The sequence below is a fragment of the Phalaenopsis equestris genome, unplaced genomic scaffold (genome assembly GCF_001263595.1).
Source record: "Phalaenopsis equestris unplaced genomic scaffold, ASM126359v1 Scaffold000096, whole genome shotgun sequence".
NCBI lineage: Eukaryota > Viridiplantae > Streptophyta > Magnoliopsida > Asparagales > Orchidaceae > Phalaenopsis > Phalaenopsis equestris.
The window spans coordinates 985,002-1,001,944 of record NW_018164538.1 but is presented as its reverse complement, the minus strand read 5'-3'; the positions used below and the strand labels follow the sequence as shown (position 1 = coordinate 1,001,944).

Genomic DNA, 16,943 nt, shown 5'->3' with positions numbered 1-16,943 from the left:
TATAACACATCAACTTAATTCCTCTATAATTTGCACACTCTTGTGCTTCCCTTTTATTCTTAAAAATGAGGACCAAAATACTCTTCCTCCACTCAGGCATCTTTTTAGTTTTTAAAATAATATTGAAGAGTTTAGTAAGCCAAGAAACTCCTAAATCTCCTAAACATTTCCATACTTCAAATTTGGATATCATCAGGTTCTACAGACTTTCCACCCTTGGCTTTCTTTAAAGCCTCATCAACTTCTTTTTTACTAATGCGACGGTAAAAATGGAACGTTTTATTATTATTAACGATTTGAGATCACCAAGGTCGATCATATTTTCATAAACTTCATTAAAAAGTTTATTAAATTAACTTACCCACCAATGTTGAATACCTTTTTATAAGAAAATCACTTAATCATTTTCATCTTTAATACACTTTAATAAATGTATAACTTCCATCGTAGACCTGCCCGACATAAATCTAAATTGATTATGAGATATCTTTGTAATACATCTGAACCTATGTTCAATTACCCTCTCCCATAATTTAAAAATATAACACATCAACTTAATTCCTCTATAATTTGCACACTCTTGTGCTTCCCTTTTATTCTTAAAAATGAGGACCAAAATACTCTTCCTCCACTCAGGCATCTTTTTAGTTTTTAAAATAATATTGAAGAGTTTAGTAAGCCAAGAAACTCCTAAATCTCCTAAGCATTTCCATGCTTCAATTTGGATATCAGTAGGTTCTACAGACTTTCCACCCTTGGCTTTCTATAAAGCCTCATCAACTTCTTTTTTACTAATGCGACGGTAAAAATGGAACGTTTTATTATTATTAACGATTTGAGATCACCAAGGTCGATCATATTTTCATAAACTTCATTAAAAAGTTTATTAAATTAACTTACCCACCAATGTTGAATACATTTTTCTAAGAAAATCACTTAATGATTTTCGTCTTTCATACACTTTACTTGAGTTAATGTTTTACTTTTATTTTCTCTCTATATTTTTCACCATCCTTAGTATCTAATCTATTATAAAGATAATTAAAAACATAATTTTTAGGGTCACATTGTTTTTTTTTACTCCCTGCGGGTCGTTTAATATTTTTCTCAGTTCTCTAAGTTTTTACATTTAAACCAATTTTTATTACATAACTTCTTATATTTTATATTTTTTTGAACATTATTATTCCACCACCAACTATTTTTATTTAGAAAAAAATTTTTATTTTTGATTCTCCCTTTTAATTCTCCAAGTATATCTTTTGCTACTTATTTAATAGTGTTTGTTACTTTATTCCACATAGCATTTGCTTTATCATGAACATCCCAAATTTTGAAATCTTGAATTTTTCACATAAAAATAATTTTATTTGTCTTTTAGATTTTCCCATCTAATTATACGATGATGAGTCATAATACTCTTTATTTTACAATTCTTCATCTTAAAATCTAGAACTAATAAACGATGTTGGGTACTTAAATCCCCACTTGAAATGATCTTAGAATCTTTACAATCTCGACGACCTCTTCTTCTCATAAGAAAATAACCAATTTGTGTTTTATTACATCAATTCTTATAAGTAATAAGATGCCAATATCTTTTCTTAAATAAAATGTTAGTAATAACAAAATCATACCCGAATGCAAAATCTAAAATAGCTCTACCTTTTTCATTAGTCACTCCAAAACCGTAGCCACCATGAATATTTCTAAAATCTTCTACCACTCTACCGACATGTCCATTTAATTCTCCTCCTATAAAAATTCTTTCTTCAAGAGGTATCATTTGTATTAAGTCATCTAAGTCATTCCAAAATTTATCTTTAGACCCTATATCTATACCTAGTTGAAGAGCATAAACACTTATAATATTAAAAATCTTAGTATCAATGATAATCTTAAAAGTTATAATTCTATCTCCAACACTATTAATTTTTACAATCTTATCTTTCAAATTCTTATCTAACTACACCATTTCTAGTGCAACTTCTACCAGAATAACAAAGCTTAAAACCTAAGTTATCAATCACCTTAGTCTTTTTTCCAACCCATTTCGTTTCTTGAATACATAAGATACTAGTATTTCTGTGAATCATAATATCAACTAATTCCATTGATTTATCATTGAGAGTAATTATATTCTAAGATTCTATTCTAATATTAATTTCATTAGTTTTATGGACTAACTTCTTTACCCGCATCCGTTCGTGATAAGTGGGAATTGATAAAAAAAAAATTATGCTTTTATGTAAAATAGGTTTGCATGTGCCATATTAAATTTTTAAACATATTGTGATTCTGCTAATATTTTCAGGTTATGTGAGATGTTCACTTCTAGGATTTTCTGATTTGAATTTTTATCTAATTTTTGTTGTGTATATGAATAGGTCGTCGCAAGCTATTCACAGAAGAAGAAAAGGTTCTTCTGAATAAACGCATTCCTAATTTGGGTGTAGCAACGTCGGTTAGTGCTTTATGCATGATTGGGTAGTATATTGCTGGGCTGCTATGCCTTTTATTTCTTTTTTGGCTAAAATATAGATTTTTCTTTATAATTGATTTGCTTATTTCTGCATTATTAGACATTCCATCGCTTATTTTAAAGCTCTAAGAATCCCTATGGCTTTTGCTAATTTGTAACTAAACCACTTCAACCAATCAGACATTAAATCCCGATTGTCTTAATAGTTGTATCTGTGGGTTAGTGACTTCTGAGCTGTCTTGTGCTTCTGATGAGTAGGAAGTCTTCTGTTTTTTGAGGTCTGTTGAATGTCCTCTCAGTCATACTTATTTTTGGAGTAGATAATCTATATTTGCTGATAATAACCTTCAATATAAAACACAAAAATCAATGTTTTTTTTAGTATTTAAACGGGTATATGAATACCTTTATATGTGTTGTTTTCTTGCTATTAAATGCTAAATGATGGATTATCTTGAACACATTGTCTAATTAATCTTTTCTTGGAATTTATATTAAATTTTAAATAATAAATTTTATTAATTTATAGTTCTGGTTCATGAACTTACTTTTTTCCGTGAAATAATATTTAGATGACATTTATGTTTGGAGAATGTCCTTTTCTCTTAAAAGTTAATTCGCTTTACATAACCATATTATGTGATAGAATACTACCTTTTACATAACCATATTATGTGATAGAATACTACCTTTTTTCCCTTTCTTTATGACATTACATTTTATCTTAGAAATTTGTTTACTAAATAATTTGAAAGATGCTGTAATAGTAAAAACATAGCTTCTGCATCAATTTACCTCTTTAAATATTTATTGTTTAAACTGTACTAGATAATGTATTAACCACAATATCTCATTTTCATTTACTTTGTTTATGATCAACGAGATTCATGTAAGGATTTTCATTGCAGAGGAAATGGCTACCTTTGCACACTCTTGCGTCTTCTGGAGAGTTTTATCTTTTGGATTTGCTGCTGAAGCACAGTGTTGATATCAATGCTGTTGACGAGGTATTACTTTCGGTAGTCTACTCTTAGGATGCCACTGGTAATTGTTGTTTTTAGACCAGACTATAGTTAAAGGGACATTTACTTACATACCAACCAATTCTTATGTACTTGCATATCTCACACAGCTTTTACTTTTTTACATTTATACCTCCTAAATCTTTCATATCATATAAAAAATACCATCATTTTAACTCTAAAAAAAGTGAAATGCACCTTTTCATGCATACGTAGTATGGATGTAAATAATGAAGTTAGTTGTTAGATATGTAAATACATAGGAATAGTGGTATGTTCGTGAATCTTCCTTGTTAAACTTCTTAGCTTTCAGTCCTATTGCATTTTACTATTTCCTTAAACATTGTTTTGATATAAACAATGCCTACTTGACTACTTCTCCAGGATGGGTTAACAGCAATTCATAAAGCTATACTTTCCAAGAAACATGCCATTACTAGTTATCTGTTGAGAAATTCAGCCAATCCTTTTGTACGTGATATGGTGAGTGCAGCTTCTAGGCTAGCTTATTATATGTTTTTTTCTTAGAAGGCAAATAAATTCTAATTATATTACAATATATGTTTCATTTGTTGAATTTAGTTTGGAAACCCTTAAATATACTGGACTTTATCTTATTATTTGCTACAAATGCTTTACTCTGAAATTATGTGATATGCTACAGATTTTATTGTATATATTGAGGTTTGGAATAGAGCAGCTCAATATTATTGTTAGGAGGAGGAATATTTGAACCCAATTACAGTAGTCATAATAAAGGAAAGAAATAAAACAATTAGGAAAAGAAACTAAAACGAAATAAAATAAAATAGAAAATACATAATGAGAGAATAAGACAAATAATAAATAACGACAGCTAGGGATTGTCGTTATAATCTAATACCCCTCTCCAGTCAAAGTATAATTGTCAGTCATGTTTAGCTTGAATTTGAAGTCATTGAAAAATGGCGAGGAATATTTTTGGTGAGATGTCCGCTAATTGTTCACTGAAAGACACATATGAAACACAAATCTCTTTGGATTCTATCTTTTTTTAATGAAGTGTCTGTTAATCTTCACATGTTTGTTACGATTATGGTGGACTAGATTGTGAGCAATGCTGATTGCAGTTTTATTTTCACAGAATAGCTGTAGCAGGACAGAAGTTGGCATACAAAATATGTGGAGCATGATGTGTAGCTAGAGTGCTTCACAGATTTCTAAGGACATAGACCGAAATTCAGTTTCAACACTGCTTCGGTCAACCACAAATTGTTTCTTGCTTTTTTCCTGTGACAAGATTGCCCCATACAAATGAACAATACCCCGAGCTGGAACGTCGAGTATTAACTGATCCAAATTAATCAACGTCTGTATAAACAACAATTGATTGAGAGGTGTGACGGGAGAAAAACAAACCTGAGCTCGGTATATCTTTTAAATAATGGAGAATCTGGTGGACAACGTGGAGATGGTGCTCCTAGGGGTCATGCCAAAATTGACTCACTATTCTAACTGTTTGACATGTCGGGGCGAATATGAGCGAGGTAGATGAGTTTTTCCATAAAATGTTGGCAATGAGTTTTGTTGACAGACAACATTGGGAATACCTGATAATTTTTTATTAGGATCTATAGGAACAACAACAAGTTTGCATAGAAGAAGGTTGTTTTCTGTCAAGAGTTCAATCACATATTTGCGCTGAGATAGACAAATTTTTCGAGACGACTGAGCCACTTCCATGTTTAAGAAGAACCAGAGAGATTCCAAGTCCCTCATCTTGAAAGACGCAATAAGAATGTCTTTTAAAGACTCCAATGTTGAGAGATCATTAACTGTAAAAACATTATTGTCAACATAGACAATAAAGATAACTACATGACTATTGGAGGAATGACAGATGAAGGTGTGATCCGATTGAGCCTGAGTAAAACCATGACCCACTATCACCTTTGTTAACTTGCTGAATTAGGCCCTTGGGGACTGCTTTAGCCCATAGAGGGACTTTCGTAGTTTGCACACTTGTTCTCTGGAGGTAGTAGAATCAAAGCTGGAGGGAGAGACATGTACATCTTTTCTGCGAGCTCTCCATTCAAGAATGCATTCTTGACATTTAGTTGGAATAAATATCAATCCAGATTTATCGCAAGCGACAATAGGTCATGAATAATGTTTAACTTCACCACTGAAGCAAATGTCTCCTCATAATCAATTTTATAGGTATGTGAGTATTCTTTGGCAACCAATCGTGTCTTGTTTCATTCAAAGGACCTGTTAGAGTTGAACTTGGTGTCCATCTACATTTTTTACCGCGAGGAAGGTCCATGAAATCCCATATTTTGTTCTGCTGAAGGGCATTCATCACCTCCATTACTGTGTCCCATATTTTGTTCTGCTGAAGGGCATTCGTCACCTCCATTACTGTCGTTTTTCAGGCTAGATCAACAAGAACAACCTTAATAGTAGCTGAGATCTGATGATCTGTCAGGGTAATAACAAATGCTCTGTAGGTCGGCAATAAACTGTAGAAAAAGATATTTTCTATGGAATATAGGGAGCATGTTTGATTGCGTTCCTTACCTTAAGAGTTCACCTCCTCATTTGGAGGATGGGTTGTGCTAAGGATGTCACCGGGAGTGGAGTCAAAATCTTCTTGTAAGGAGGTAGTGGTCTCCGGAGTAGGAGCATTAGGACGGGTGTGCCGAGTATAGAAACAGATAGTGGGAAGAGGAGATGATGCACCCAGTGGGACAGGGGACTCCTTATTGGTAGGAACAATGAGGGGACCATCCATAGGAGTGGGATATGAGACTGTCGTGGAACTCAATCTCTCCCTCAGTAGAGGTCGAGCTAAAAAAATAGAGAACACTTTCAAAGAAGGAGACATCGACACACATAGATTTTGTTTGTTGTCGGATCAAGACACCGATTCTTCTTTTGAGTTGCAGAGTACCCTAGTGTTGGCCTCATTTTTGTGAGACATTTCCTTCCTCTTCATAGAGCCTAGGATCTAGTCATAGAACTTTCCTATCGACTATCTTAGAGGACTAGAACTGAGGCCCACCCTTTTTAGAAATTCGAACCACTTCCTGATTCTCTTGTGGTGTCTCACCTGGGTGGCCTCAAACCATCATCTTTTGGTCGAGTGGTTAAGGACCAACATGTGGGAAGTCAAAGAGAAGTTCCCAATAGGATCTAAAGCTCTAGGGAAACCCCTTTAAGACTTTAGCAACGCACTCACACACACAAAATACACAAAATCCATTAAGTTGCGCAAAGTTGGACTAGAATTGAGCTTAAGAAGGGTGAAAATGTGAACTTCTCCGAACGATTTTTGATGGCGAAACAGACTACTCCGGCGCGTCTGGGACATCTTTTTTTAGCCAGAGAGGACACCCATATTGCCATAATTATGTACACAAGTAAATCACACACAAATTGATGAATTCGTCAAAATGACCTCGAATGACGAAATGGACTGTGCCGGTGCGTCCGGAACGTCAATTTTACCCAGGAAAAATACCCACTTTGCTAGGATTTCGAACACAAATAAATCATACACTAATTAATATAATTAAATAACATAATACAATAAAATAAAACAAAATAATCCTTATTTTAAACCTATTTCACTTAACTCACGCACCCGATCTCTCCTCTTCGCTCGATCCAGTCACACGAGGTGGCTTGCCCCTCGAGCCCTAGCTCCCGTGCCCCTCTTCTATTCGCAAATCTTCTTGATGCTTCTTGCCAGAGTCGCAACAGCGTCCCTCGTGCGAGCCCTAGCTCGGGAGCCTGCTCGCGCGATTCTTCCTCTTCTTCGCAGACCGCTCGACCGACCAGCTCTCCAACGGTGAAACTCCACCTGTCCGACCCTTCATCTTCCCGAGGCCTACTTCTCTTTCTCCCTAAATGCTTCTCCTCCTCTCCCACCATCCTATTCGGCCACCATTAGGGTTGGTAGGTGGTTGCTCTTCTGTCTTTTGCCTATAAAACCCCACCTTGGGGAGGTATTTAGGGTTGGCTGAAAAATTCAAAATGAGGGTGGAGGTGCTGCCAAAATCTTGTCTTGCGTGAATTTCATGTTCAGTTGCTCGGCAGTATTGCTTGGCAGGGTATTCCTTCTGGGCTGCTCGGTATTCTTGATTGTTGGCTCGATATTCTTGCTTGGTTGTGTGTTTGACTACCAAGGTTGGCCGAAAATCTCTGGAGGGGAAGGAAGTGCTACCAGATTTTTCTCTGGGCTTGTTTCGAAGTTGCTCTGGATATTTCTTGCATGAATTAATGGTTTGCTTTGCATGTACTTTAAACTTTGTAGGATGCGCTAAAGGTGTTGAAAACCTGCATTTGCTTTTTTTTAGTGGAAGAAATGATCAAGGATTTTCTGAAATACTTACTGAAATTTTAAAAGGCATCATGAAGCATTCGTTTGCTGTTCATACACTCTCCATATCAGAAAAAGATGTCTGAGGTTATTAAAAATTTTAAACTTCTTCGATATTTGAATCTTACTGTAAATCTCACTCGAATGCCAAGATCTCTGACTAGTCTTTATTATTTACGGTTCATAATCTATGAGGAAGTGTTTAGGCAATTTTTTCTCTGATGATTTCTTGCCTGGCGATATGAGTAATCTTTCTAATTTGCTTCACTTGGAATTTGCCTCTGAATGCATATTCTAATGCATCTGGAATTGGGAAATTAAGGTCATCTTAAGAACTAATTGAGTTTAGTGTTAATAATGAGAATGATTATCGAATTGGTGAGTTGGAACATATGAGCAAGTTGCGCAGATTAAAAATACAGCTTTTCTTTTTTTTTTCTTTTTTGTGGAAAATGTTAAGGATGCTAGAGAGGCTAGCACCGTGAAATTATTTGAGGAGAGAAAACTCAGATGGACAAAACTATTGACGAATGAGAATCATACAGGGGAGTTGAAAGCCTACACGCCACACGATTCTTTAGTATTTACATATTTGACACCCAAATCTAATATCGCATATGCAGAACTTCAAACACTTGCCTATTCTATACTTATTGAAGTATTTACAAACATACCACCCAATCTCTATATGCCTATATATCCAACACAAGCTTTGCTCCTTTACATTTATACCAGCCACTCTTATGTCTTTACATTTCTAACACCTAAGAGGTAATGCAGGACTGCAGTTCGTCTCATTGTTTATATGTATATCTTTGGAGATCCTTAACATGTTTATATTCCCGAACCCGAGGCCGCACGAGCGAAGCCCTAGCTTCCGCCTCCTCTGCCATTCATGAACAGGCTCACCCTTGTCTACACGAGATGGCTCACTCTTCTCTTCTTTCACTCGCGGCTCGCCCTCTCGATCCCCGCTCAACCGAGCGGCTCTCCAACGGTGAAACTCCACCTGGCCGACCCTTCCTTTCCCCTGGGTTGCCTGTTCTTTCTCCCTAAATGCTCCTCCTCTCCCATCATCCCATTCGGCCACCATTAGGGCTGATAGGTGGTTGTTCCTCTTTCTTTTGCCTATAAAACCCCACCTTGGGGAGGTCTTTAGGGTTGGCTGAAAAATTCAAAAGGAGGGTGGAGGGCTGCCAAAATTTTGTCTTGCTTGAATTTCATGTTCAGTTGCTCGACACTATTGCTTGGTTGAGTATTCCTTCTGGGCTGCTCGGTATTCTTGATTGTTGGCTCGATATTCTTGCTTGGTTGTGTGTTTGACTACCAAGGTTGGCCGAAAATCTCTGGAGGGGAAGGAAGTGCTACCAGATTTTTCTCTGGGCTTGTTTCGAAGTTGCTCTGGATATTTCTTGCATGAATTAAAGGTTTGCTTTGCATGTACTTTAAACTTTGTAGGATGCGCTAAAGGTGTTGAAAACCTGCATTTGCTTTTTTTTAGTGGAAGAAATGATCAAGGATTTTCTGAAATACTTACTGAAATTTTAAAAGGCATCATGAAGCATTCGTTTGCTGTTCATACACTCTCCATATCAGAAAAAGATGTCTGAGGTTATTAAAAATTTGAAACTTCTTCGATATTTGAATCTTACTGTAAATCTCACTCGAATGCCAAGATCTCTGACTAGTCTTTATTATTTACGGTTCATAATCTATGAGGAAGTGTTTAGGCAATTTTTTCTCTGATGATTTCTTGCCTGGCGATATGAGTAATCTTTCTAATTTGCTTCACTTGGAATTTGCCTCTGAATGCATATTCTAATGCGTCTGGAATTGGGAAATTAAGGTCATCTTAAGAACTAATTGAGTTTAGTGTTAATAATGAGAATGATTATCGAATTGGTGAGTTGGAACATATGAGCAAGTTGCGCAGATTAACTTTTCTTTTTTTTTTCTTTTTTGTGGAAAATGTTAAGGATGCTAGAGAGGCTAGCACCGCGGCATTATCGTGAAATTATTTGAGGAGAGAAAACTCAGATGGACAAAACTATTGACGAATGAGAATCATACAGGGGAGTTGAAAGCCTACACGCCACACGATTCTTTAGTATTTACATATTTGTATTTACATATTTGACACTTGACACCCAAATCTGATATTGCATATGCAAAACTTCAAACACTTGCCAATTCTATTCTATACTTATTGTTTACAAACATACCACCCAATCTCTATATGCCTATATATCCAACACAAGCTTTGCTCCTTTACATTTATACCAGCCACTCTTATGTCTTTACATTTCTAACACCTAAGAGGTAATGCAGGACTGCAGTTCGTCTCATTGTTTATATGTATATCTTTGGAGATCCTTAACATGTTTTATATTCATGAAAAATTTGAAGTTATACAGACTGATTTAGTGAAGATTTGAGCTTCATGTGGACAATTTTCGGTTTTCACGGCCTTTTTGTTTTTTTGGAGAAAGTTTAAGTGCTAATTTTGTGATATTTAAATGCACCTATTTTGTGATGGTTGGGCTAATTGTTTTGGGATGCCTCGGGCATTTGGTTTTTGCGAAGTTTTTTTTTGACTCGTTGGAGTTTTCAGAGGCTTTTATGGTTTGGTGGCATTAAGACTGCATTGGCTAGCTTTAACGGTGATATTTGGATTGTTTTTTTTTTGAGATTATGTTGTAGCCTTTTAGCTACGGATTCGAGGGCTTTTGGGCTATATTTGATTGTAGTCGTTACATAGGTTCAATCTTTTGACGTTTCGACTTGCTTGAAATACAATTTGGAGAGGATACCCTTCTTGGGTTGATCTGTTTGTGAAATTGGAGGAGATGATACCCTTTTGGGTTGATTTGAGGATCATGAGGCCGCCTTTTTGTGTCATTTCGTCGATAATTTTAGACACAGTTTTTAGGACCGATTCACCCTTCACCTTTTCGACATTTCAGGTAGATCAATCCCTCCTCTCTTTCACCCCTATTTTTATTTTTTTTTCCTTGCTTATTGGTTTAGGTTTTTGATGCTTATGTCCGATACATAAGTGCGCATATATAACCTTTTGCTATATATGAAACCATCAAGCAAGGTCGCAAGTAGGTCGGTTTTGTTTTGTGTTTTGGGACTTAGGGCAGTGATGACAAAGGCATGCCGGTGGTAGAGCTGAATGATCTTTCATTCTACGACATCAGGACCCAATCCTAGGACCTGTCTAGGACCTGATGAATTATAGGATGATAACATCATTCACCGACACAAGATTAGCAGGGGACCCGTACCATCTTAGGTTGTCTTATAGGATAATAACATCATTCACCGACATAAGATTAGCAGGGGACCCGTACCATCTTAGGTTGTCGGCGGTCCTACTCCCGCCGCGGGGGGTACGCCCGACGGCGTGATCGACTCGTGAATAATCATAACTTTTCAAAACTGATAAGAACAAATACAATGTTTATAAAAAATATTTTTACTAACAAAATTGATATAACTTTATTTTGTATGCCTGAAACCTATATACATGCTAAAAATATAAATTTTAAATATTATTGTCCACTTGTTGATTACCAGTACCGGGCTAAGGAGTACCATCCTAAGTTAGCTCCTAAGTTAGGTCTAGTAGCACACCCATCTAGTTGAGTGACGAGCTCTATACATTCGGGTGACAGATAGTAGACTTCGACGTCCCTCGTGTACAAATATATAGTATATGAGCCTAGCCCCGATCATAGTGCTTGCAGTTTTCTTTTTTTGGATTTTTTGTGAGATTTTATTGGAACTTTTAGTAGAGCACTTGTGGTCTTTTTTCCGGGATTTTCCCTTGTTTTCGGCGACTTTCTTTGAGTTGCCATTTGCTTTTTTTTTATTTCGAGGTTTCCATTGTAAGTAATTTGCCGATTTTCTCTAGTTTTCTTTCGTCGTGAGTCATTTGCCGCTCTTTCTTGAGTTTTCTAGATGATATTTCTTTTGTTGATACAATGCATGGTAGCTCATTTCTTAAATTCTGTCATTATACTTATACTTGCTACTGTTTCTTTTCCACACTATACCTTAGAATAAGAGACCAGTAGTTGGTTTCATAGGAGAAATCCGACGGGGGATCGTTGACTAAACAATGGCATGTACCCTTGAAATTAACATCGAATCCGAATGTGCTACGACGGGGAGCTTGGAGCAAGCACCGCAGACAGCACGACGAGGACACACAGAGGAGTAACTTCGAGATGGATCTGCAACATCAAAACAAGTTCACGTCAACTAAGCATTTTCCTTAGTTTAAATAATAAGCCATATTATTTCGAGATAGTTTGCTTAGCGCAACGTAAATCCTCACCTTATCTTTAGTACTTTTGTACAACCCTGTTGTGCAATTATAAGTCCTAACACTTTTAAGATTCCGAGGTTACTGTGTGGTACGGTATAAACCCTCCTATTTTTTAGGCTAATTGCACGATCAGATATCGTGCGAATGTAAGTCCTAAATCTAAAAATAAATTGCAGAATTAAATATTAAATAACAACATTTCAAAGACATAAAGCCTAACAATATGATAGTTGAGAAATTACAAGGGTTTGCCCTGGATCTGTGATATCACATACTCTTCATTTCTTTGGATTCTTTAAAATAACTGTTCCTGTTTGAGTCACTCCCATTTGATTTTCCCGTGTCCAATCTTGGAAACCTAATCTTTTGAAATCTGGAAGACAGAACCACTGATCTTAATCGAGTCTTCTTAAGTGATCCAGGTCATTTAAAATGTAATTAACTATAGAGGTTTGCCTCTATAGAGTACTTGGAATCTAGGTAAAATAAACCTTATCTAATTCTTATATTAGATAGAGAAATTTGTCGGTCATTTATAAAAGTTTTTGTAGACCGAACAGATGTCACAAACTCCTTAGTTTAAGTGGTTAAGCCTACTGTCAAGTGGTATGCTTATCCTTCGGGATAGTGTATTACTTGTGGTATCGCACTCAGCCATCCAAACTATTCAATACGTGAGACTTGTTTGGTCTCATCTATTTTTAAATTAAAATGTTGCTTTCAAAAATCATATTTGTATTAAAACTATTTTCATATTTTACAAAAATCATTCTTTTAAAAAATAACGACCGACACCTAGGAAGATACATTTTATGGATTTGCGATCAAGCTTACTTCAAGTAGGAGCAATGTTTCAAACAAAGACAGTGCACCCAAATATTGTGGCTTCTAATGTGAAGAAAACCCGATTGACAGAGAAACATGACATCAGGACGACTAAAGGGGTTTGAAACTTGTAATTTTAGAGAAAACTATTTATGAGATAGGTTGCCGTGAAAATGACATCATTCTAAAACCGGTTCTGGACATTGGATTGAAACATAATGTTGTCAGCAATGTTGAGGTGGTGACGATTTTTTCCTCTCGATTACCTTATTTTTGTTGAAAAGTGTCCGTCCAAGAACTATAGTAGAGGATGCCTTTACTTACTAAGAATTCACTTAAAATTGAGTTAAAAAACTCATGACTATTATCTTTTAAACATTAGAAGCCACGATATTTGGGTGCATTGCTAAGATAGATGCATTTTTGTTGAGAAGCGTCTGAATATTTCATACTAAGATAGATGCATTTTTGTTGAGAAGTATCTGAATAAGAGTTTTGAATTGAGTTAAGACAAATGTATAGAAGTTTTGAAATGTCGATCTACGTCATTTGAGTGCGATCATCAATTAAGGTAAAAAATTACCATTTATTGATGTGGATGAAAGTGCGAGAAAGTCTACATATGTCGCTGTGAATGAGAGAAAAAGGAGCGGAAAGTGTATTAGTGTGAGGTGGATAATAGATCCAGTGATGTTTGGCTGACTGTCATGTCTCACAATTGAAGTTAGAGAGATTTTTATTAGAAAATGTCAAATGATACAAATTTTTGGAAATTTGAAAACTATGATTACTTAAACGATATTATAACAACATTGTCATGACTGAAGATAAATAATAATAAAAAAAGGGGAAAAGAAATTTCGAATCGGCGTAAGGAATAACTGTCATAACTGAAGATAAATAATATTAAAAAAGGGGAAAAGAAATTTTGAATCGGCGTAAGGAATAACCGTCAATTTGGTTCGATTATTAGAGTCGCAGGGGGGGTGGGGATGTTCCATTTACCTGTAGCCTTTAGAGAGAACGAGTGAATGAAAGGGAGGAACCACAACATTGAGAAGAAGCCTCGTGTGCGACGTCTTTATCGTGTCGAACTCTAGTCGAAGGAAGGATAATTTGGAGGAAGAAGGTAACCTTCATGTTGTTCTTGCGAGAGGAAGAAGAGGATCGTAGTATCGTGCGTGCAGTTTAGGGCTTTTGAGCCACGTGAAGAAGAAGGAGAAGTCCAAGAAGAAAGAAGCGGTGTCGAGGGCTTACCTGGTTTGAGCCGCAAACGAAGACATGTCGTCTTCGCGAGAGAAGCCGAATCAGTGAGCCTTGCGTGCGACTGTTGGGGTTGTTGGGCCTTGCGAAGGAGAAGTAGAGGAGAAGACCTACTTGTCGTGCTCGCGTGCAAAATAAGACACGATGTGGAGGAGGGAGTCGAAGCTCGCGTGCTCTGTTGGTGGTGAGACGCGACCAAAAAAAGAAGAAGAGCTCACGTGGTTGAGCGGAGACCAAAAGGAGGAAGAAAGGGAGAGCTTCTAGCGTGCGTAAAGTTAATAAGGTATAATTGAAATTTTTAATAAATTAATTTATTTATATTGTTGTATGAAAACACATATATGTGTGTTGTAATGTGTGGTTGTATTTAATAATACTATTGGTATGTTTTATTAAAATTAGGACTAATATTAAGTGATTTTAGATTTAAAGGAGGAATTGGAGGAGCATGCGAGTTAGGGAATGATGGATCCGAACAACTTAAGGTAAATCTTCATATTTAAATAAAGCAAATTATCCAAATGTTGTGCACACACATACACACAAATTAACCTCAATTGAAAAGCAGTGCGTATTTTTCTTGCATCTCAAAGAGCTTCTCTCATTTAGCATTCTTCACCGACCCGTACTTCCATAAAATATTTACCAAAGAGATGTTTTTGCTCCACAACTTCTTCACATCATAATCCATTATTCTTATTGGCTCCTCAGTATAAGTCAAATCTAACTGAATATCAACAGTCTGCTATCACCCTACTAGATTCATCTGCAATATATTTTCTCAGTGAAGAAATGTGAAAAACATTACGCACTCCCTGCACATGAGTTGGTAAAGCGCATCTGTAAGTCATTTTACCAATCCTCTCAACAATCTCAAATGGTTCGACAAATTTGAGGCTCAAATTTCCTGCCTTCCCAAAACGTTGCATACCCTTTAATGGACTGACCTTGATAAAAACAAGTTTTCCAAAACTCAACAGGTTTGTGCTTGACATCGAAGTATTTTCTCTGTTTATCCTTCACTGTCTTTAGTGTATCTCTGACCAGTCTAATCTTCTCAGCCGCAACATCAACCAAATCAACACCAATGATATTTCTTTTACCTGTTTCAGCCCAACATAAAGGTGTCTTGCACTTCCTTCTATACAATGCTTCATATGGAGCTATCCCAATGCTAGTTTGACAACTACTATTGTAAGCAAATTATATTAAATGTATATGTGATTCTCAACCTCCATCAAAGTCAACGACACATAATCTTAGTAGATTCTCTAAGGTCTGAAAAGTTCTCTTTGACTGACCATCTGTCTGAGGGTGAAATGTTGTACTGAAAGTCAGTCGAGTGCTCAAAACTATTTGAACCTTCTTCGACAATTTGGAAGTAAACTTGCTATCTTTGACGGAAACAATAGACTGTGGCACCGCATGCAATCTCACAGTTTGATCAACATATAATTTGACTTGCTTCTTAATTGGATTTGTCTGTCTAATAGGTAGGAAATGGGCAGACTTAGTCTATCAATAATAACCTAAATCACATCATGACGTCGATGTGATCTCAACAAACCAATAACAAATCCATTGCAATCTCATCCTATTTTCACTCTGAAATTGCCAAAGGTTGCAACTGAACTCTAGGATGCTGATGCTTTGCCTTCACTAGCTGACATGAAGGACACTTAGATATAAATTTTGCCTCATTCCTATTCAATCCCTGCCACTAAAACATTTCTTTAAGATCCTGATACATTTTTTTGCTCATTTAGTGAATAGTGTAATCAGATAAATGTGCTTCCTCCAAAATTTCTCATCTCAAATCATCATTTGAAACATAAGCCATGTCTTTATACCTCAATAGACCATCATGATCTAGCTCAAACCTTTCTAAATTGTTTGCCTTAACTTGCTTGAGAACTTTATGAATACTTTTATCTCTGGCTAAAGAATTTTGGATTCGGCCCTTTAGAGTTGGCTACATCGTCAACTAATATAGTTGAATCATACTATCATCACCATAATCAACTATACGTAGCTTCAACCTGTCCAGATCTTTAATTAACTGCTCCTATAGAGTAAATAAATAGTTCAAATTACCTGAAGCTTTCCCACTCAGCGCATCAGCAATAACATTTTCTTTCCCCAGATGATACTGAATATCTAAATCATAGTCTTTAATAAATTAGTATCATCTCTTATCCCTTACGTTCAACTCTTTTTAAGTGAAGATATACTTCAAATTTTGGTGATTAGTAAAACCTTCACATCTATTTCCATACAATAATGCCTCCCCTCTACATCTAGAGTCAAATACAACTGCAACAAGCTCCAGATCATCTGTAGGATAGTTCCTTTCATGATTCTTCAATTTTCGTGATGCATATACAATGACCTTATCATACTGCATAATTACACAACCCAAATCCCGCAAAGATGCATCAGTGAAAATCTGAAATTCATCATAACTTGAAGGAATGACTAATACTAGACAGACATTAAGCAAGTCTTCAGCTAAGGCTATCAAAACGGCTTGTTGTTCGCAAACTGCTCATGTTCGGCTCGTTCGTGAAGTTAATGAGCCGAACACAAACAAAGAATTGTTTGTTCGTGTTCGGCTTGTTTTGATATATATATATATATATATATATATTTTTT

General features: G+C 36.0%; 1 protein-coding gene across 3 annotated transcripts in view; it reads left to right on the top strand.

Moving 5' to 3' along the window:
- Nucleotides 1-16,943, top strand: part of LOC110020415 (ankyrin repeat domain-containing protein, chloroplastic) — a 44,975-nt gene that overhangs the window by 11,622 nt on the left and 16,410 nt on the right. For all 3 annotated transcript variants that reach the window (XR_002293522.1, XR_002293521.1, XM_020718507.1), the window contains exons 2-4: nucleotides 2,388-2,464; nucleotides 3,391-3,489; nucleotides 3,889-3,987. Coding sequence is in view for 1 of the 3 variants with exons in the window: in XM_020718507.1 (XP_020574166.1) it covers nucleotides 2,388-2,464; nucleotides 3,391-3,489; nucleotides 3,889-3,987 (275 nt within the window). In the remaining 2 variants the exon portion in view is untranslated. The remainder of the gene's footprint in view (nucleotides 1-2,387; nucleotides 2,465-3,390; nucleotides 3,490-3,888; nucleotides 3,988-16,943) is intronic.